Source organism: Leuciscus leuciscus, assembly GCF_965113295.1.
Source record: "Leuciscus leuciscus genome assembly, chromosome: 12".
NCBI lineage: Eukaryota > Metazoa > Chordata > Actinopteri > Cypriniformes > Leuciscidae > Leuciscus > Leuciscus leuciscus.
Genome location: NC_138736.1, coordinates 41,470,201 through 41,494,286, shown reverse-complemented (window position 1 = coordinate 41,494,286; position 24,086 = coordinate 41,470,201). Strand labels below are relative to the sequence as shown.

Sequence of the window (24,086 nt, the reverse complement as noted above, 5' to 3'; positions counted from 1 at the left end):
CTGTCATCACTGCATCTCTTCATCTCTGAGAGAGAACACACACTTCCCTGAAGCTGATCCCTGAGCTCCGGTCCGCTACTCGATCACCCTGCAGTGTAAGGATGAGGCTGAAGCTGAAGCTCCCGAACCCGGGTCTGGATGAGCGGATCCCCTCTCACGCCGAGCTGGAGAAGCTGGAGCTGGAGGAGGCTGGAGAACGCCCGCAGTGGGACAACAAAACCCAGTACATGCTGACCTGTGTGGGCTTCTGTGTGGGACTGGGAAACGTCTGGAGGTTCCCGTATCTGTGCCAGAGCCACGGAGGAGGTGACACACACACACACACACACACACACACACACACACACACACACACACACACACACACACACACACACACACACACATCATTCTTCTTACCTGGAAACATAGAAAACTTACACATGAGAGAGTTAGACATCACGGTATAGTTTATTAACTATTTGCATCTATTTGATCGTATTCAAAAGATCACATTTTCAAAAGTGCATTTATTCAAATTGCTTAGAATCAGCATAAATGTGTTCATATGTATTGAGTTGAAAAGTATGAATATGGTTGAAATGAAACAAGCAATATTCAGTTAATTAAAATGCATGAGATTGAAACAAATTAAATGTATTGATGATAAATATATGAACCTGGTTATTGTGTCTGACCCGTTTCATTTATGCATGACTGACAAATATGCATCACATTGAGTTTATTTGTTTGTTAAAACTGTGTAAGTCAAAAGTTTTATATGGAATTCAAATACATAAATCTTAAATATTTTTTTGAGTGCATGTATGAAGTCAGTTCATAATTAAATTAACTAGCAACATCATCCTCTAACTAACTAACTAACTAACTAACTAACTAACTAACACTGACAGACTTCATGTTCAACACAACATCTTAGCATTTCAAACCCAACAACAGTTGTTTTTGTGCTTCATTTACCATCAAAGCCACTTGATTTGATGTTTTGCATGTAATATAATGACATTAAGACATTTTTATGATAGTTTTTAAGGAGTGATGCATGAAAATACTTGATTTAGAGAAAAAAATTGGCTTGTAAATTTAGTAAATATATCAATGTATTAAAAGCAATTCGTTTAAAAGTGATTCTGGGAATAGTAAAATAGTACAACCCATAAACACACCAATGTTTGTTAGCTTTTTAAAGATGGAAGTGATGTAATTCTGTGTGTTTTCATACGCATATGATGGATCCACTATAAACACGCCTCATAAAACCCAAAGGCTCGTAATGGGCTGAAAGCAGCCACTTAAAACGATTATAGTTAAACATTAATTCAACTTCAGGAGAGCGACAGATGCTTCCACTGCTAATGAACACCAGATTGATTTCGCTATTAAAACTGAATGGAAGTTTCCATTCAGAATTTCTGAACGTCTCCATGTGTCTGTTTGCTAGTTTAATATGGTCACGAACTGCTCTGAGACACAAAGGTTGAGGATCCAAATGCTGCAGTACTTATTGAACAGGGTACTCCAAAGATGTAATCCAAAGTACAGGCAGGGTCAAACACAGGCAGGCAGTCCATACAAACAAACAAAACAAGGCAGGGAACACGGGCAAAAGATTAATCCACGGAACAGGCAAGAAATCCAAAAACCAAGAGGCAAGAAATCCAAAAACCAAGAGGCAAGAAATCCAAAAACCAAGAGACATGAAACCAGGGAGAATGCTCAGAACTGCAGTGTAACACTAAACAAGACTTTGCAGAGAATGAATGAGAAAACCAGGCTTATATGGGGTGAACTAAACAATGTAATGAGACACAGGTGTATGTGGTAATGGATGAAGAGTCCGGGCAGTGAGTTATGGGAAATGTAGTTTGTGAGGGAATGACAATAGTCTGATGTGTAGTGCCCTCTGGTGGCTCTCAAGGGCACTCCAGCTGGTGACCATTACAAATATAGAGAAATAATTAAAGCTGCAAGCAGCGATGAAAGGGCCCTCACACCCGTGCCACCGCCACCCAGTGGCTTTAGAAAGACAGAGCATGCGCAGTAATGTGCATTTAAGTAGGTAAATATAGGAGGAGTATGTCAACTCAAGTCAAGTCAAGTTTATTTGTATAGCACTTTTCACAATACAGATTGCATCAAAGCAGCTTCACAGTATTAAATTAAAATAATACAACAAAGTTTGTTTCAAGAGGAATTTATTGATTGATAAAATTAAATTAAATATCCCCAAAATATCCCCAACTGAGCAAGCCAAAGGCAACAGTGGCAAGGAACCGAAAAACTCCATCAAGTGACCTAATGGTGTCCTAAAACTCCATCAGGTGACCTAATGGAGAAAAAAAACCTTGGGAGAACCCAGGCTCAGTCGGGAGTTATGTCAAAGTTAGTTACAAAAATGTCCTTTATTATGGTGATAATTGCATACTTTATCACTCAGCTAAGTATTTGCTAGCATGTTTATTATGTTTCTAGCATGTTTAGAACACAATGGCATATTTTAGTATGTGGCTAGTACTGGATTACAGGGTAACCATGTCACTTCCTGTTGCCAGTAGGTGGCGCTATGACTATAACTGAATATCGCCATGTAGATGTGTTCAGGGCAGGACTCTTGGTTTGGGGCAGATTGGACATTGTATGCTTAAGTTACAACAACTTCCTTTATCATTTCTAGCTTGCTTTAGCACTTAGCTAAGTGTTGCTAGCATGTTTTAACATGTTTCTAGCATGTTACATAGTAAGTTTGGGGCAGATTGGACATTCCATGGCTGAGTTACAGAAAATTCCTATTTAATTGCATTAATAGCATGCTTTAGCTCTTAGCTAAGTGTTTGCTAGCATGTTTTAGCATGTTTCTAGTATGTTGTTAGCATGTTTAGCACTTGCTGGCTTTTTTTTATGCTATAAGGAGTCCACAACAGTGTTAAACATGTCACTTCCTGTTGCCAGCAGGTAGCGCTATGACTATAACTGAATATGAGCATGGTCATGTGTTCAGGACAGAACGCTTATCATAGTTTCAATAGTTTCTTAATGTGGAAAGTGGATTGTACATGTGTAAGCATCAGCATATACGTCTCATCTTTAAACAATATGTTTTTTCTACCTTACAAGGACGTCGAAAGTCCCTCAGTGGTGTATATAAGCTCAATCTTACTGTACTACGGCAGAGAAACACGGGAACGCATAGACCTGGCGTAATTATAACATCTTAGCAGAGTTTCTCTCCTGACATGTAAGAATAAAGATTTTTCTTGGCAAGATAACTGGTGTCCGGTCCTGTGAATCAGATAATAACGGGGAAAAGGCTTGATTCCAAGTCTACAGTCGGCAGCAGGAATATTAGTGTTATTATAGAGACGGCAGCAGGAATATTAGGCTGCTGTCACTTTAAGAGCTGCACTGATCCAATATACTGATACACACACGCCTGAAAACAGAAAACAGCGAGTCTCTCGCTTGAATGCTTTAAAGTCATATTGAAATGCTCACAAAGGAATCGATAAGAAAAAACATTTAGAACAAGAAATGTTTATTTTATAACAAGTATTCGATTCCTGACCTCAAGTATTCGATTCCTGAATTGGAACCAGTATTCCCGACAGCTCAACAACCGATGCGGCTCAAACTGCGGGAAAGGGAAGAGATCTCAACTGTCTTAAACTGTACTCAGATTGGTTTCAGGTTAGGTCTGCAATCAAAAGTTATAGATCTCCATATGAACTCAAACATGAGCTTCTTCACGTTGGTTTTATATGTCTATACTCTTACTGTAGGACAGCTGTTTGTGTCAGGTTCTCCAACATCTGAGACGTCAATGAAACATACAGGAACAGAAATCTGAGATATGAAAGCGCATGATCATGATGATCATACATGAAGTGACGAGCTTCACCTTCAGCTCAGGTTATCTTCATCATCATGTGGACTTTCGAAGCTTCGAGCTGATAAAAGTCAAACGCTCAGATGTTTGATGTAATCATTTTTTTTTCTAAAACAGCTGCTGCAGAATGACACAGCGATTACACTCGTTACACTATACTTATCTACAGTACGCAATACAAAACAAAACGCAAGAACATGGACAGAAAAATCAATTAGGTCCAATGTTTTTGCTTAATTTCAGCTGGATTTATGTTGAAACAAATACTGTATTGTCTTTCTTTTAGTAACTCTCTGATTGAAAATCATCAATAAAAAGTTCAAATAGAAAATTCAGTTCGGTTCTAGAGTTTGATTTGATGTTGCTTTTGCAATTTCAACTTCAATAGGGATCATTTAAAATAACTATAATCACCATAAAGGAAATTGTGTGCCATAAAATGGATTACAGGAGTTTATGCTGCTGAAAATAAATGATCTGACCGACTGTTTTCCAGGAGCGTTTATGATCCCGTTCCTGATCCTCCTGGTTCTGGAGGGAATCCCGCTCCTGCATCTGGAGTTTGCCATCGGACAGAGACTGAGGAAGGGCAGCGTCGGCGTCTGGAGCTCCATCAACCCGTATCTCACTGGAGTCGGTGAGTGTTAAAGCAAGACACTCAATGTTAAAGGTGCAGTGTGTAAGTTTTAGCGGCATCTAGTGGTGAGGTTGCGAATTGCACCCAACAGAAGTTACGGTGGCCGACAAAAGATGTTGTCACTGGAGTCGGTGAGTGTTAAAGGGGAGGTATAATGCCCTTTCACAAGATGTAAAATAAGTCTCTGATGTCCCCAGAGTGTGTGTGTGAAGTTTTAGCTCAAAATACCCCACAGATATTTTTATATAGCATGTTAAAGTTGTCAGTTTTTGAGGGTGAGCAAAAACGCACCGTTTTTGTGTGTGTCCCTATCTCCCTTTGCTTTGAACTTTGAGCATTGTAACTTTGCAGATGTTGTTTATGCTCAAACAGCGACATTACACACTAACTGTGAAATCATAATCAACCATAATGCAAGACAGTGCAGGTCAATGTGAACTCGCACATGACATGATCAGGTGTTAAAGGTGATTCTCGCCCTCAGGTATCGCCTCTATGCTGGTGTCCTTCATGGTGGGCATGTACTACAACACCATCATTGCCTGGGTCATGTGGTACTTCTTCAACTCGTTCCAGGACCCTTTACCCTGGAGTCAGTGTCCCGTCAATGAGAACCGGACAGGTACGGGTCACCTGACTGCACACACAACTACCACAGACAACCCGCCAAATAAAAAGCTAAATGTTTTACATGGCAAAAAAATATAATAATGTATATATCTTGCTCACTATTTTTTGTTTTGTTTTCCAGTACAAATATCTAAACATTCTTAAATAAAGACACTTTGACTGATGAAGCAAAATAAGTTTGCGTTCTGAAATGTTTTATTCTTGCATGTTGCATGCCTGTAATGTAATGTCTGTTCAATCTTGATGATATGTGACCCTGGATCACGTGACCAGTCTCGAGTCGCACGGGTATATCTGTGGCAATATCCAACAATACATTGTATGGGTAAAAATTATAGATTTTTCTTGTATGCCAAAAATCATTAGGATATTAAGTAAAGATCATGTTCCATGAAGATATTTAGTAAATTTCCTACCATAAATATATAAAACATGTACTTTTGTGAGTGAATGCAGCACAATAGCACAACTTTAAAGGAGATTTTCTCAAAGTTTAGATTTTTTTGCACCCTCAGATTCGAGATTTTCAGATAGTATCTCGGCCAAATATTGTTCTATCCTAACAAACCACACATCAATGGAAAGCTTATTTATTCAGCTTTCAGTGTCACCGATATCTATGGTCACAAATGATTTTGAAGCATGGCTGTAAGGTTTGACACAGGCAGATTTACAGATCCAGGTGTGTGTGTGTGTGTGTGAGCAGGGTTTGTGTCGGAGTGCGAGCGCAGCTCTCCGGTGGATTATTTCTGGTACAGAGAGACTCTGAACACGACGCCGGTGATCGGGGACTCTGGAGGTCTGCAGTGGTGGATCGTCTTGTGTTTGTTCTGCGCCTGGACCCTCCTCTGGGTCTGCTGTCTGAGAGGCATCGAGACCACCGGGAAGGTGCAAGCTCACGGCCATCACACTTACACCTCATTTACTGCTGTCACATCACTCTCAACCACACAGGGAAGATCAGTGGGCTTTCGTGTTGTTTTGGACCCCATTAGTGGCGTTTGGTATCTTTACAGCTGACCTTTGTGCTCTTTTTATAATAGTGTAAAACATGTGACGCGTATCAGTTTCCTCCGATTATCAGTTTTATGACTTTTTTTTGTAGTGTTGGTGTCTGTGCGCTAGCTAATGCTTAACCAGAACATCCACACCCAGATATATGCCTTGGTTGACCTCGGGTTGACCTCGGGTTATCTAGTTTCACATGTTACGCTGCTCATTCGCTCCTCAGGGTTAGTAATTGATTTTGGGTAAGCAGTAAAAAAAAATTATGTATGGCTTAAAAATATCTTGAGTGTAACTCGACACCCTTGCCTCATTTAGTATATGCGGATCTATGAATATGCAAATGAGCCCCGCCCCCACTCACTCAGCTCAGAGATCCACTGGTTGACGATCACACGTTGATCTGATTGGTTACAAGGTAGTTTGTGACGTCAGAAACACCAGCGATTTCAAAGCGTGTTTTTGAGACTGTCTTTGGTTCACTGCAGTTTTAAGGAGGAAATACTCAGCAATGCTGTCGCCTTATGAATTTACATATGGTTTGTCTTAAAGCATATTAAACACACCACATAAACATATAAACAACATTAAAAGCTGGATTTTCCCCACAGGGGGGATGTGATTTTTTGCATTTCGAGATTATTTTCATGATACTAAAGTACATTCACAACCAAAATAATGACTATTGTTTAGAAAAATTGCAGACAAAAAAAGCATATTTCATTAAATGCAGAAATAAAAAAAATTATTACTGCATGAAATTTTGTGAATTAATTTCAAATAATTTTAGTATTTTTTTTCTATTGAACGACATGAGTATTTTTAAATGAGAAATGTGCTTCGTGTTCAGGTCAGTTTGAACCGTAGCTGATAAAAAAATACTGATTAATGTCAAATGCATTGGACTAAAACTTACTGACTTTGCTCATATAGGGTGTAACAACTTCCCAAAACCTTTTTTTCTCTCTCCACCTTGTTAAACTCGTGGTGTTACGGGCCAAAAATGACCCGCCAACAAAAAAACTGCTTATAAATCTCTCATTACACTATATTATCACCAAATATTGAATTCAATATTTTCATCAGCTTGTTTTCTTTCAGTTATCATAGGTTTTGTGTTTCTTTTGGATCTGATTGATCGTAGGCCTCATTGATCTGGGGCCGTATTCACAAAGCATTTTATCTTACCACTAGGAGTACTCCTAAATCGCACTAAAAGATTTTAGCTAGGAGTTTTCTCTTAAAAGTTATTCACAACGCCTTTCAGACCTACTCTTAGTAAAGAAAAATGACAACTCCTAAACTAAGAGTGAGTCTTCGTTGCTATGGATGACGTCATTACTCATGCACGAGCTTGACTGAAGTGACCACCTTGATTGGCTGATGATTGTAACGCGGGAATGATTCCAAACACCTCCCCTACGATGATGAGTGACAGGTGACAGGTCTGAGAATGCGTGCGCTACACAAGTAGTGCAAAGGACGGAAGATGATGAATAACTGAATAAATAGCCTAAATGAATAAAGAGTAAGGCAAAACAAATAGCCTAGTAGCCTAATGAAACATATGGATTGATGCAATATCTTTGCAACATTATTGAATTAATCTGTCACTATATGCCTCTGCCTACGTTTGCAAAAAGAAGAACATTTTAATTTGATTCACAATGAAACGTTACAATTAGTTTACATGCAATGAGTAACCTAGTTTTGGTTGTTGTTGGTGGCGTTATTGCATCCCTAGTTATGCCTACAATGCAAAATTGTTCCCTCGCGATTGGCAGCTCCTGTAGCCGCCGCATACGCATTTCAAAACATCGCAACGTGAAATGCCACAAAAAGCGGTTTGTGAATAGGTCTTACTGAGTTAGGAGTCCTCTCGACTTCTTTTAAGCTGTCCCAGGCTTAGGTGCTACTTTTAGGGCTAAAATGCTTCGTGAATTACTCTTAGTCAAAAAAATTAGGAGTCCTAAAGTTACGAGTGACACGCCCATTATTTTTAGGAGTTGCTCCTAAATTCTCCAGTTAGGAGCTACTTTTAGCCTTAAAATTCTTTGTGAATACGGCCCCTGAACTTGAATTTTTCTCAGATCAGCGAGGCCTACGATCTATAAGCTCAGAAAAGAAAGAAAACAAGTTGATACAAATATTTAATTCAATATTTGGTGATAATATAGCATAATGACATTTGCAAGCAATTTAAAAGAACACAAAATTAGGCAAAGGATTTTCAGCACGGCAGAAGGGTTTTAATAAATGTCAGGTTTTCATGTTTCAGGCTCTGTGTTCGGATACTGATGGTGTGGTTTCTATCTCTCTAGGCTGTGTACGTGACATCCACGTTACCGTACCTGGTCCTGACCATCTTCCTCATCAGAGGACTGACGCTCAAAGGCTCTGTGAGCGGAATCAAGTTCCTCTTCACTCCAGACGTACGTTCACTTTACACTTGGGTTGTGTGGAAAACTGCAGCTCAGACATTCTAACACTTTACAATAAGGTTCGTTAGTTAACATTAGTTAACTACATTAGTTAACATGAACTAATAATGAACTGCACGTATTAATCTAAGTTAATGTAATTTCAACATTTACTAATACATGAATAAAATCTTGTTAACGTTAGTTAATGCACTGTGAACTAACATGAACAAACAATGAATGGCTGTATTTTTATTAACTAACATTAACAAAGATTAACAAATACAGTAACAAATGTATTGCTCATGGTTAGTTCATGTTAGTTAGTATATTAACTAATGTTAACTAATGAACCTTATTGTAAAGTGTTACCGATATTCTTTAGTGAAGAAAGAAAATCATTCAAATGATATTGTTTCATCATTGACTCTTTTCCTGCATAAATACAGATGTTTTCCAGCATCTGGGCTGTTCTTTCACACCGGCTACAGCTGTCGAGCTCCGGAAATCATCATCATGAAATCAAAATTGACACCGATTGACTTAACTTTACTTTTTGGTTGATGTGAACCAAGTCATTTTAATTATTTATCTATTGTAGACAGGGTTATTATAGTTAAAATAAAACTTAAACCATAAAGAAGCACTTTAGTTACATAAAATTAAATAAAGCTTAACTAAGCTAAAATAAAATATTTAAAAAAATTCACTTATTTGTTTTCAGCTAGCTGCCAAAGTAACATTTCTCATTTTCACTTACCTGTAGTTTAACTTGAACTAAAATAACTAAAAATGAATAATAACTAGATAGAACCTTTAAAAAACAATAACTAATAAAAATAACAAAAGCAACAAAATGACTCAAACTGAAATAAAAAATTATAAAAAATATATAGAGCTATTAAAAATGACAAAAACACACACTGTTGGGATTACTGGCACCCCTGTCTTGATTTAGATGATCTCTCGGGTCACACTCAGTTCAACTTAAACATTTCCGATCAAAATCATCTAAAGTAACCCGGGGTGTTCCTCAGGGTTCGGTCTTGGGCCCGCTTCTATTCATCATTTACTTCCTTCTATCGAGCACATTTCTCCAGTTCTAAAGAGATTGTCCTACTTATTGTTTATTGTTATTCACTTTGATTCAGCCTTTCTAATATTTTGTCAATATTTAACAATTTAATGCTGGTTAACATTAACTTAAAGTGTAGGCGAATCCAGCTGTGACTGCAGGTCTGTATGAATGATGTAAGTGTATGAATGCTGTTTCCTCACGGATGGTGTCTCGTTCAGCTGGACGAGCTGATGAATCCGGCGACGTGGCTGGACGCTGGAGCTCAGGTGTTTTACTCCTTCTCTCTGGCGTTTGGAGGACTCATCTCATTCTCCAGCTATAACTCTGTGCAGTGAGTCTCGTCAGCTCTTTATTCTTCACAGCTGTAAAGTAAAGCAGTGAGTTTGTGTCAGTAAGATGACGTTGCAAACAGGGTTTGAAATGAACACCCGCCAAATGTGGGTAAAAATCAACAGTGGCGGCAAATGCTGAAAAGTTGCTATTCTCTTATCATTGCATGTTATTGTATGTACTGTGTTGTGTGTGATCGAAGTTGTGTACTGGCCATGTCATGCTGTCCAAGACAAATTTCCCAGAAATGGGACAATAAAGTATAAAGTAAAGTAAGTAAATCACGAGCCAATCTGGCGGGTTATTGTATTTACTCAGTTTGCTGGGGAAGTTCTTGTAAGTTAAATCTGTGCAGATTGAGTGCAAATACTCGTGATTCATCATGATATATTAAATACAGTGTATTGCACAGAATCTGCTCATATCTGGCTTACTTGAACACACACGTCACTACACTACACATAACTGTGCTTGTTCATTTGCATTAAAGCAAAAGCGAAGATTAAAAAGCATTTGGTTAAAATCCTACATTTCTTTATGTTCTTTGTACTGTATTGATCTGTCAAAAATACATTTTTGGTGAAAAGGATGAGGATGAAAGAGGAAGAGAGGAGAAGCTAGATGACATGATTTTGTTTGAATAAGAAATGAAAATAATAGCTAGTAGAAGTTCTGAATGGCTGGTAACATAAAATTTGTGTAGCCAAATTGACCGGTGAGTGAAAAGGTTCATTTGAAACCCTGCTCGCTAACATGTTCTCCTGTATGTCTGCAGTAATAACTGTGAGCAGGACGCCGTCATCATCTCTGTGATAAACGGCTTCACGTCGGTCTACGCCGCCATCGTGATTTACTCCATCATCGGCTTCAGGGCCACCGAGAGGTTTGACGACTGTCTGAACGGGTACATGAGCATCTCTCTCAGAACCACACTGTTCATCAGAGATAACCACAGCAGGGGCAGATCTGACATTATACACACAACTGTACTGGAATAGTTCACCAAAATATAATAGTCGGCATTATTTGACATTCCATGACATTCCAAATCTGTACACTGTTGTTTTCTCTGTAGAAAACAAAGAAAAAAAAGAAAAGTTTATTAATGAACAACAGTTTATAGTGCCCACAGTTAAAAGGAGTCCATATTTACTTTTTAATTTAACTTTACATTTTTAATATATTTCAAAAATAAAATGCATATATTTAATAAATTGCATAGATTTCAATATATTTGATATTTTTATTTTTTATATTTAAAAATAAAGAAATATATATATTTAATAAAATATATTAATTATATTAATACATATGTTGTTATATTATTTAATATATATTGTTGAATTGTATATACATATGTATTTTAAATAAACATTTGATAAATATAAAATTAATATATTTAATAAACATTAAACAGTTTACAATATATTTTATATTTTTACTTAATATATATTTAATACATTTTAAAATAAATATATGAAATATATATTTAAATAAGTATACATATAGATTATAATACATTTGATATTTTTTTAATAATATACATATTTTGAAATACATATTAAAATAATTATAAATCATATACATGAATGTGAACACACAAACACATTATATATAATATATTTTGTTATAGGCTTTATATACAGTTATTGTATATTTTATGTATATATTTTTTCATACATTTTTGTTTAAAAAAAATGATATTAAGAATAAACAAGAAAATTAATAAACATTAAAATATGTAATTTTATATTTTTATCGTTTTCTAATTTGTTTGTGCTTTTGTTTCTTGACAGTAACATCCTGGCTCTGATGAACACGTTTGATCTGCCGGAGGGAAACGTCACAGAGAGCAACTATAACAGTGTTCTTCAGCATCTCAACAACACGACACCAGCCGTCATTCAGGAGCTCCAGCTCAAGACGTGCGACATGCAGACCTTCCTCAGTCAGGTGTGTGTGTGTGTGTGTGTGTGTGTGTGTGTGTGTGTGTGTGTGTGTGTGTGTGTGTGTGTGTGTGTGTGTGTGTTTCACAACACCAGCCGTCATTCAGGAGCAACATGAATGTATTGTAGATATCATTAATTCAAGATTTTAAAGTACAACATAATTCGAGAATTTATTCTGATTCAAGGGGAATCAGAATGCCGAATCCTGACTGAGACAGGAGGAGCTGGGGATGTAGGAGGGTAATCCGCTCCTGAGAAACGAGAGGAGCTGGGGGGAGGGAGGAGGGTAATCAGCTCCTGAGAAACGAGAGGAGCTGGGGGGAGGGAGGAGGGTAATCAGCTCCTGAGAAACGAGAGGAGCTGGGGAGGCAGGAGTGTAATTATCGCCTGTGAAACGAGAGGAGCTGGGGATGGAGGAGGGTAATCCACTCCTGAGAAACAAGAGGAGCTGGGGAGGGAGGAGGGTAATCCGCTCCTGAGAAACAAGAGGAGCTGGGGAGGGAGGAGGGTAATCCACTCCTGAGAAACAAGAGGAGCTGGAGATGGAGGAGGGTAATCCACTCCTGAGAAACAAGAAGAGCTGGGGAGGGAGGAGGGTAATCCGCTCCTGAGAAACGAGAGGAGCTGGGGATGGAGGAGGGTAATTATCTCATGAGAAACGAGAGGAGCTGGAGATGGAGGAGGGTAATCCACTCCTGAGAAACAAGAAGAGCTGGAGATGGAGGAGGGTAATCCGCTCCTGAGAAACGAGAGGAGCTGGAGATGGAGGAGGGTAATCCACTCCTGAGAAACAAGAGGAGCTGGGGAGGGAGGAGGGTAATCCGCTCCTGAGAAACAAGAGGAGCTGGGGAGGGAGGAGGGTAATCCACTCCTGTGAAACAAGAGGAGCTGGAGATGGAGGAGGGTAATCCACTTCTGAGAAACAAGAAGAGCTGGGGAGGGAGGAGGGTAATCCGCTCCTGAGAAACGAGAGGAGCTGGGGATGGAGGAGGGTAATTATCTCATGAGAAACGAGAGGAGCTGGGGATGGAGGAGGGTAATCCGCTCCTGAGAAACAAGAGGAGCTGGGGATGGAGGAGGGTAATCCACTCCTGAGAAACAAGAGGAGCTGGGGAGGGAGGAAGGTAATAGCTCCTGAGAAACGAGAAGAGCTGGGGATGGAGGAGGGTAATCAGCTCCTGAGAAACGAGAGGAGCTGGGGATGGAGGAGGGTAATCCGCTCCTGAGAAACGAGAGGAGCTGGGGATGGAGGAGGGTAATCCACTCCTGAGAAACGAGAGGAGCTGGGGATGGAGCAGGGTAATCCGCTCCTGAGAAACGAGAGGAGCTGGAGATGGAGGAGGGTAATCCACTCCTGAGAAACAAGAGGAGCTGGGGAGGGAGGAAGGTAATAGCTCCTGAGAAACGAGAGGAGCTGGGGATGGAGGAGGGTAATCCGCTCCTGAGAAACGAGAGGAGCTGGGGATGGAGGAGGGTAATCTACTCCTGAGAAACAAGAGGAGCTGGGGAGGGAGGAAGGTAATTATCTCATGAGAAACGAGAGGAGCTGGGGATGGAGGAGGGTAATCCGCTCCTGAGAAACAGGAGGAGCTGGGGAGGGAGGAAGGTAATTATCTCATGAGAAACGAGAGGAGCTGGGGATGGAGGAGGGTAATCCACTCCTGAGAAACGAGAGGAGCTGGGGATGGAGGAGGGTAATTATCTCATGAGAAACGAGAGGAGCTGGGGATGGAGGAAGGTAATCCGCTCCTGAGAAACGAGAGGAGCTGGGGATGGAGGAGGGTAATCCGCTCCTGAGAAACGAGAGGAGCTGGGGATGGAGGAGGGTAATTATCTCATGAGAAACGAGAGGAGCTGGGGATGGAGGAGGGTAATTCGCTCCTGAGAAACGAGAGGAGCTGGGGAGGGAGGAGGGTAATTCGCTCCTGAGAAACGAGAGGAGCTGGGGATGGAGGAGGGTAATCAGTAGGGTTGGGTATCGAGAACCGGTTCCATTTTAGAACCGGTAACAAATTTCCAAAAACCGGGTATTCGATAAGACGCACGTATTACGATTCCTCTTATCGATTCCTGACTTTGGGACAGTTGCAAATTCGTTATTTGCGGCAAGCACGTTCATAATAGAAGCGACGTGGGCGCGACGAACATGCGGTGCGTGGCACCCGTTTTTGCAGGCGCGCCTATGCCTCGGCGAGATGAAAACATCTCAACTTTTCAGAATGCCGCAAGCGGTGCGCAGGTCATGTGACAAAAAACACCCAACCTTTCTGTAACATCGAAGGCTCGGCCGAACAGCTGAACAGGGCGGGTTTTTATTTCTCATCTCCATAAATATATCTAGTAGCCTAGTAAAGCTAATGCAAGGGCTATAAATGAATTCATCCTTTGCTGATACTTCCTCGTCGTCATCATGGAGAGCGCAGTTCATAGTTGCATAGCAATGACAGACGCCACGGGAGCGCAAGCGCTTGTGGAAAGGAGGAGAATGCGGCGCGGCCGTGCTTTTCCATGCATTTTTAGACGCGATATGTGCACGGTCCCTAATTCAGTTACACTAATACACTGTGGCTTAAAATCATCAATCAATCATTTTTATTTTGTTTAAAATGGAGATCACGATTACATACATCAGACAACTACTCAGAATAACATGTTTAGTCTAATAGTCTTTTTTTTTTTTAACTCGTTTGAATAATTAATACTTGTGTTTCATAAATAGGCTACTTGTTTAATTAATTAATGATTCACCGTTTTTAAACAAATCTCTCGAGTCTTCTTGAATAAATAATTCAATGAAAAAAAACCAGTCGATTTTTGCCACCTACTGGAGTAATAATGTAATCAACACCTATATATGAAGAGACTTCTTTCACTTTACCCATTTTATTGGTTATTGCTTAAAATTGGCAAGAATAAAAGGTAGAAATATTTATTCTTCAAGTATTTGCCCTTTTTTCTCCCTCCAAAAAATATTGGAATCGGAAACAAGAATCGATAAGAACCGGATTCGATAAGCAGAATCGGAATCGCTAAAAATGAAACCATACCCAACCCTAGTAATCAGCTCCTGAGAAACGAGAGGAGCTGGGGAGGGAGGAGGGTAATTATCTCATGAGAAATGAGAGGAGCTGGGGATGGAGGAGGGTAATTATCTCCTGAGAAACGAGAGGAGCTGGGGAGGGAGAAGGGTAATTATCTCATTTCTGTCAGGACCACTATCGTCATATATGATTGACAATTAGCATACAATTTGGATTGGCGGTATGGTTCCGTTCTGGGCGAGAACTCCCTGCGCATCCATGCAGCCTAGCATGGATAAGAGCAGGGAGAGCAGCAATAACCCCCCTTGGGGTAAACAGAACTGAACCAACATGAATGTATTGCAGATATCATTAATTCAAGATTTTAAAGTACGACATAATTTGAGAATTTATTCTGATTCGAAGGGAATCAGAATGCCAAATCCTGACTGACGAGAGGAGGAGCTGGGGATGGAGGAGGGTAATTCGCTCCTGAGAAACGCGATGGTTGCTGATAATACTGAAGCAGCTTATATATGTATACGGTGATAGGCGTCGTATTCCTATAGGTAGATGTGGATCAGCTGATAGTCAGCTGACGCGAGCTTGACTAACGTGACCTGCCAGAACTAACGCCACGCTTGATTTCTGTCAGGACCACTATCGTCATATATGATTGACAATTAGCATACAATTTGGATTGGCGGTATGGTTCCGTTCTGGGCGAGAACTCCCTGCGCATCCATGCAGCCTAGCATGGATAAGAGCAGGGAGAGCAGCAATAACCCCCCAAAACACAACCATATGCCAATATCCCCCAAAACCAACTGACAGCGCAATCTGGATGCTTTATAGTTACGTGAGTGAGCCAGGGCAACAAGCATGTTGCCAATACCTGAAAAGCTTGAGCAACAGCATGTTACCAACAATACTGGAAAGCCTTAAGCAACAAGTATGTTGCCCTTACCTAGATGACCTAAACGAGTATGATGCCAATACCCGCATAAGCCATAGCAACAAGCATGTTGTCAATACCCGAAATGCTTAGCAGTAAACATGCATATTGCAATGAATGACATACCACCTGAAATGAAAAAGTGAAAATTGTGATATCAAAAATGTATCAGCTGCTGCTTGTTGTATATCCGCAGTCCAGTTCCAGTTTCGTTGAGTGACGACTGTAAATGACATCATGACCTTGTTATACTTGGATGTAGTTTACTTCTGTAGAAAACAAAATTGTTTTTGTTATTTGATTTTTAACATCTCCCCACACTGGAGCAAGCAAAACGCATTGCAACAAGCGTGTTGCTGTAGCCAATTTAACCATTGTACGGGATCTATTGGGGGAAGCTTACACCCCGAGCAGCAGCAACAACTGATACAACAAGCATATTGTGTAAATCGCAGAACCATTGCTAAAACTGGTGTAATTTGGCAGGGGAAAGTGAAAGTGAAAGTGAAAGTGACACGTGACGGCCAAGTATGGTAACCCATACTTGGAATTTGACCTCTGCATTTAACCCATCCAAGTTAATGCACACACATTAGGAGCAGAGTAGTGCGTAGTTAACACACACACACTGCAAACGTGGATACACACACCCAGAGCAGCGGGCAGCCTTTGTGTGGCGCCCGGGGAGCGATTAGGGGTTAGGTGCCTTGCTCAAGGGCACCTCAGTCATTTCCCACCGGTTCTGGAATCGAACCAGCAACCTTTGGGTTACCAGTTCAACTCCCTAACCACTAGGCCATGACTGCCCCCGCATACACCCTACAGCATACACCCTACAGCAATAGCTCAGACTAGCAGCAACCAAACTGATACAACTAGCATGTTGTATAACCATAGGACTAGTATTAAACCTAGTGTAGTCCGATCGGAGAAGCATACATCCTCTAGCTCGAGTCATATGCAGTGCGCAGCTAAGCTATGAATACAGTGTGCTTCCTCAGTCATGAACATGATTCCTGCTCCCGTCCTACGGATTCCATCGGCTGTGGAGGTGAAGATGACGACTCCCATGATTTCACACTCCTTTACAGGACCATCAAACTATGGTGTTGTTAGTGTTGAATACCAGACCCCTGCGGTGAATGTACTGTGTACCAAGTATGTTACTGATATCTAGATAGCTTTAGCCACAAGCATGTGGTAACTTTAAAGCAGCACGTTGCAATAATCGAATAGAATAAAGAACGAGCATTTTCCAATACAACCAGATAAGCATAAAACAACGCTTGAGCACTTCGGCATGCGCTGAGGACAGTATGCGCTATAGCAGTGTTGCTGAAAAGACAGCATATTGCTGATACCTGATAAGCTTAGCATAGCATGTGACACAATGACACCAGATATAAGCCTAAAACACGTCATGTTCCAAATAACGACTGGGCTAAATAACCTTAAAAGTTCAACAACCATGTTCCCAATAGCAAGTGACAGCTTTTAATGCAAGCAGTTTTCAAATAGCCACTAGATAGGCCTAGCCTTAGAACAAGCAGTGTTTCAATCACTTTTTTTTTATTTTTTTATTTATTTTTACTTAATATAAGTTACACAGCTTAAATATAGAACCATGTTGAATATCAGCCTATAAAAATGCAAGCTCTTAAAAATAAAAGAAATATAAGAATGCATTCAAATGCAAGCACGGTATACAATACACTGTAGCTTTAAGAACGACGTGTTTCCAAGAACTAGATAGACCAAGCGTGTCCGAAGTGACTCAACTGAATTGTGACTGTTTACTGTCTTTTTTAAAGCTGTGCCACAGCAGAATATTTCCGTTTGCACCATGAATTGTTAATTCATATCAAGCAGCTGCTTGAATCTGTGCTGCATAGTGCTAAAAGCACAGCCTGTGCAACGCGATCAGTTGCCAATGACAACACATAGTAACGCACATAGCCAATATGATCGCGTAAGCCTAGAAAGAGCATTTTAATGAAAACGACTAAGTTAGATTAGCCCAAGCCACACGTATAGCATTAGCAACAAGCATGTTGCCAAAACCCTGATAGATTTGAGCAATGAGCAAAAAAGGACTTAGCTTAGCTTTGTGAAGACTTTCAGAGATGAATGGAGAATGAATCACATCGAGTCCTGTGTCAATAATGCAGCGATGCGAGCAGCAAGGTCACTTCCAAATCAGGGAACTTATGATCAATGCGGCAAATCTCGTGTTCAAGTTTAAGATGAATCTGAGGTGAAATCCTTGTGGGGAAAGAATTCCTCTTGCTAAATTCCCGATTGCACGATTCCTTGTGAGATGATGTTGTTTGCCTGCCGAATTTCGCCATTTAATTCGCTCCTGAGAAACGCGATAGTTGCTGATAATACTGAAGCAGCTTATATATGTATACGGTGATAGGCGTCGTATTCCTATAGGTAGATGTGGATCAGCTGATAGTCAGCTGACGCGAGCTTGACTAACGTGACCTGCCAGAACTAACGCTACGCTTGATGAGAAAGGAGAGGAGCTGGGGATGGAGGAGGGTAATTATCTCCTGAGAAACGAGTGGAGCTGGGGATGGAGGAGGGTAATTATCTCCTGAGAAACGAGAGGAGCTGGGGATGGAGGAGGGTAATTATCTCCTGAGAAACGAGAGGAGCTGGGGATGGAGGGGGGTAATTATCTCCTGAGAAACGAGTGGAGCTGGGGATGGAGGACGGTAATTATCTCCTGAGAAACGAGAGGAGCTGGGGAGGGAGGAGGGTAATTATCTCCTGAGAAATGAGAGGAGCTGGGGAGGGAGGAGGGTAATTATCTCCTGAGAAACGAGAGGAGCTGGGGAGGGAGGAGGGTAATTATCTCATGAGGAACGAGAGGAGCTGGGGATGGAGGAGGGTAATTATCTCATGAGGAACGAGAGGAGCTGGGGAGGGAGGAGGGTAATTATCTCCTGAGAAACGAGAGGAGCTGGGGAGGGAGGAGGGTAATTATCTCCTGAGAAACGAGAGGAGCTGGGGTGGGAGGAGGGTAATTATCTCATGAGAAACGAGAGGAGCTGGGGAGGGAGGAGGGTAATTATCTCATGAGGAACGAGAGGAGCTGGGGATGGAGGAGGGTAATTATCTTATGAGGAACGAGAGGAGCTGGGGAGGGAGGAGGGTAATTATCTCATGAGAAATGAGTGGAGCTGGTGAGGGAGGAGGGTAATTATCTCATGAGAAACGAGAGGAGCTGGGGAGGGAGGAGGGTAATTATCTCATGAGAAACGAGAGGAGCTGGGGAGGGAGGAGGGTAATTATCTCCTGAGAAACGAGTAGAGCTGGGGATGGAGGAGGGTAATCAGCTCCTGAGAAACGAGTGGAGCTGGGGATGGAGGAGGGTAATTATCTCCTGAGAAACGAGTAGAGCTGGGGATGGAGGAGGGTAATTATCTCCTGAGAAACGAGTGGAGCTGGGGATGGAGGAGGGTAATTATCTCCTGAGAAACGAGAGGAGCTGGGGAGGGAGGAGGGTAATTATCTCCTGAGAAACGAGTGGAGCTGGGGATGGAGGAGGGTAATTATCTCCTGAGAAACGAGTGGAGCTGGGGATGGAGGAGGGTAATCCGCTCCTGAGAAACAAGAAGAGCTGGGGAGGGAGGAGGGTAATTATCTCCTGAGAAACGAGTAGAGCTGGGGATGGAGGAGGGTAATTATCTCCTGAGAAACGAGTGGAGCTGGGGATGGAGGAGGGTAATTATCTCCTGAGAAACGAGAGGAGCTGGGGATGGAGGAGGGTAATTATCTCCTGAGAAACGAGAGGAGCTGGGGATGGAGGAGGGTAATTATCTCCTGAGAAACGAGTGGAGCTGGGGATGGAGGAGGGTAATTATCTCCTGAGAAACGAGTGGAGCTGGGGATGGAGGAGGGTAATTATCTCCTGAGAAACGAGTGGAGCTGGGGATGGAGGAGGGTAATTATCTCCTGAGAAACGAGTGGAGCTGGGGATGGAGGAGGGTAATTATCTCCTGAGAAACGAGTGGAGCTGGGGATGGAGGAGGGTAATTATCTCCTGAGAAACGAGAGGAGCTGGGGATGGAGGAGGGTAATGAGCTCCTGAGAAACGCGATATCTGCTGATAATACTGAAGGAGCTGTATATATGTATACAGTGATGGGCGTCGTATTCCTATAGGTAGACGCATCAGCTGAGAGTCACCGATGAGAGCTTGACTAACGTGACCTGCCAGAACTGACGCTACACTTAATATTCATAAATATGGCTGTTTTAATAAGGGTTTTACTTAACTTTACTTTACTGTCGCAGGGCGTCGAGGGAACCGGCTTGGCCTTCATCGTGTTCACCGAGGCCATCACCAAGATGCCCATCTCTCCAATCTGGTCCGTGCTGTTCTTCATCATGCTCTTCTGTTTGGGACTGTCCACCATGTTCGGGAGTGTTGAAGGTGTCGTCGCTCCTCTCCAGGACCTCAATATCCTCCCAAAGAAGTGGCCGAAGGAGGTTTACACAGGTACATGTACACAAAATGAAGTCGGCATGAAACGGAAGTAGTGCTTGTCTTACAGTCAAACCAAAATATATTCAGACACCTTCAACATTTCTCACATTATCACAGTTTATTCACTATAGTTTAGAACATTATAGTTCAGAGTTATCAGATCAGTTGATATTTGACTGGTTTTGTCCGTCCTTCTGTTAGACTGTCTCACACATGAATTATGTTGAATATCTGTCAGCTGTTAAATTTAACTACACAATTAGATAATACCAGTTTAGCTCAACCAATCACCAAGCAATGCTTCATTGTGTTCAGTCTGTGTGTAAAAAGAGCATTAGCAATTAAAGACAAAACACTTCAGCAAAACATGATCAGCTCAAAGTGTCCGAATCATTTTTGGTCCCAAATTTTGTATAAATGTTACTGGTAGTCACTGTATGAAGAATATTTGGGTATAATATGTCACAGTTTACTTTCTTTTGCTCTTCTCACTTACAGAAATGAACTATAGTGTCCTGCACACACTAGTGAAGAAATATCAAAAATTATATCTGGTGTGTGAATAGTTTTTGGTTTGACTGTAAATCAAGTGAGACTCTTCTAGAACAAGAACAAATGTGGGCGGGGCTTGATTTTGTCTGTGGGAATTGATTGGATGGTTCAATTCAATGGATGGGGGGGGGGGGGGGGGGGGGGGGTATTCTGATTCAAAATTACAAGGAACATGAATTTAATGTTGTTCACCAATAAATCACCAGAATAAACTGCAATATTCCATAAAAATTTATTTTTGGTGACGTTGAACTAATTACTGGATCTTCTATGTTTTCATTGTGTTTCAGGTCTGGTGTGTTTGGTCTCTTTTGGTCTCGCGATCATCTTCGCTCAGGGTTCTGGTGACTATTGGCTGGCTCTGTTCGACAGCTTTGCAGGATCGATTCCTTTACTGATCATTGCCTTCTGTGAGATGATGGCTGTCTCTTACATTTATGGGATTGACAGGTGAGTCTATGGCAAGGATGCATGGAAAAATGAATGTTGGCAAGTGAGATTTGCATGCCAAGCCACACGACTGCAGCTGGATGATGATTGGTTTGTGACGCTGTGCATGACTTCTGAACGCAGGTTCAATGACGACATCGAGTTCATGATCGGGCACAAGCCCAACTTCTTCTGGCAGGCCACCTGGAGACTGATCAGTCCTCTCATAGTTCTGGTCATATTCCTGTTCTACTTAATCACGACTGTGAGCAAAGAGCTGACGTACATCGCCTGGGACCCAGAGTCGGTACGTGCATCTCATATATACTCATATATATGCAATTATACACTTCGGGCCCTATCTTACACCCGGCGCAATGCAGCGCCAAGCGCGACGCAAGTGTTATATGCTAGTTTCAGCCCGACGCAGTTTTCATTTTCACGTCCTTCGCCACGTTGTTTAAATAGCAAATGCATTTGCGTCTATTTGTGCGCCCATGGGCTGCTGGTCTGAGAACGAGGTGTGTTCAGGCGCATTGGCTCTGGAGACGCGTATCAAATTCCATTATGTAATAGCGAATCCGCCATGGCGCGAGCGCAACTGGCATTTAAAGGGAATGGGAGATGAGACTCTGATTGGTTTAACGCACGTAAATCCCAAAACACACCCATTACTCATTACGAGAATAGGGACAACCCTTTTAGACCATGCGCCGGGAGCGCCGACCATTTTTCCCGTTGTTTAACTAAGTGAACCGCCCTAAGTGAACTTGCGCCATGCGCTTTAGACCATGCACTTAGATGGTTAAAATAGGGCCCTCGGTGCCCATCCGCACCACACCGTATCCAATCACATGCTCTGAAAATGCCTTTAGATCAATCTAAGTCAGCAAGGGTTGCCATAACCATTTTATTTCTATGGTAAAACATAAAGAAATAGATTTGAATGGGATAAAAAAATATAAATTTAAGTTATTAATTTCTGGACAAACTCATAGAATCTGCAATAGTTTTGGCTATTTTAAAAAAGGAAAAGAAAGAAAGATACTTTTAGGTGTGTTTTCTAAATTAGTTTTCAGAAATTAATTAATGAAGTAACTGTGATCCAGTGACAGTTGATGAAAATTATCCATCGTCAAAATCTGCCACATTTACATCACAAAGTGTGTATAGTGTCTGATAAATACATGTGTAAAACATCAATAAAAAATATACAAATATGAGTAATACATATGAATAATAAATAAATAGCCAATTAATAAATGAGTAATACAAAAATATATGATAAATAAATATGAGTAATATGAATAATACATTAATCAATAAATGTAAATAAATTAGTAATAAATAAATGTATGATAAATATGAATAAGTCATAAATAAATGTCATAAATAAATATGAATAATAAATACATGAGTAATAAATACGAATAATACATAAATACATATGAATACATTAATGTAAATAAATGAGAAATAAATAAATAACAATAATATATAAACTTGTAATACATAAATAGTGTAATAAATAAATATGAATAATAAATACATAAGTAATAAACATAAATGTTTAATACATAAATATGATTAACATATGAATAATTCATAGATGTAAATAAATGAGTATTTAATACTCATTTATTTACACATTATATTATTCATATGTATTACTCATATTTACATTTAACACATATTATTTGTTTATTACTCATGTATTTATTATTTATATTTACTACACTTATTTATGCATTACAAGTTTATTTATTACTCTTTATGTATTACTCATTTGTTTATATAGTTATTTATTATTAATATGTATTTATTTATTTATTACTCTTAGACATAAATAAAGATGACAAATAACTGAACGTGAGTGTTTGATCAAGGCCAGTGTGTGTGTGTGTGTGTGTGTGTGATTGACAGGAGAACTTCCCTCTGCTGGCGACGCGCTCGTACCCGGACTGGATTTACGTGATCATCTTCATTCTGTCCGGCATTCCAGCGCTGGTGATCCCAGCCGTGGCTCTGTACAAACTCATCAGGAACCGGTGCTGTTCATCCCAGGACACATCCCAGCCGCTCTACTCCATCTCTGACAAAATACAGATACAGCCCGACGAGACCGACAGTCACAGCCGGAGCTGAGGACACCACACACACACACACACATGAGGGATTTATACTGGCCTGACCTTTGACCTTCACTGCGTTAGGAAATAACCATCGATACGTACTCGAGTTTACACACGGGATTTGCACTGAAGTGATTGAACTGTTTCAGTTGCTGTTGTTTGTATGTATATACACAAAGTGGAGTTCACATGTGTCTATTTTATTGTTTTGGAGATACACAAACCATTACTGACATCTACACACAGTCTAACACTAATGACAGCCGTTTACCCAGATGCCTTTGCTGTGGCTTCATGCGCATCGAACTGGAAGTCAGGAGCAAGAAAAATATTTGATCTGATTTTTCCCCCATCAATTTTCCTCCTATATCAGCTAATATTTCATTTAAGATAAATTATTGGGGGATTGTGTGCTTTATCTCATATAATACTGTTGTTCATGTCAGTGTACAGTGACGGTAAGCATTAGAGGTCCATGTAATTGTAAATGTATTATCAGTATTTTTATGATGTGTTCTTGTTGTTCTTAACAATACCAGTTTAATAATAAACCAGATTTGATAATGAA

At 40.6% G+C, this 24,086-nt stretch overlaps 1 protein-coding gene across 1 annotated transcript; it reads left to right on the top strand.

Moving 5' to 3' along the window:
* On the top strand, positions 1–24,086 carry slc6a19a.2 (solute carrier family 6 member 19a, tandem duplicate 2). Its single transcript, XM_082186531.1, has 12 exons — positions 1–306; positions 4,380–4,520; positions 5,005–5,142; positions 5,857–6,038; positions 8,477–8,587; positions 9,872–9,984; positions 10,759–10,887; positions 11,780–11,936; positions 20,213–20,417; positions 21,248–21,407; positions 21,531–21,693; positions 23,310–24,086. Exons 1-12 carry the CDS (start codon positions 102–104, stop codon positions 23,529–23,531), a joined length of 1,926 nt encoding a protein of 641 aa, XP_082042657.1. The 5' UTR covers positions 1–101; the 3' UTR covers positions 23,532–24,086.

Excerpts from the sequence above, each read along its gene's own strand:
- slc6a19a.2 (XM_082186531.1), top strand. The coding sequence starts at position 102 with ATGAGGCTGAAGCTGAAGCTCCCGAACCCGGGTCTGGATGAGCGGATC. Across the intron at positions 10,888-11,779 it reads TTTGACGACTGTCTGAACGG|TAACATCCTGGCTCTGATGA; the intron begins GTACATGAGCAT and ends GTTTCTTGACAG. Across the intron at positions 21,408-21,530 it reads TACATTTATGGGATTGACAG|GTTCAATGACGACATCGAGT; the intron begins GTGAGTCTATGG and ends TTCTGAACGCAG.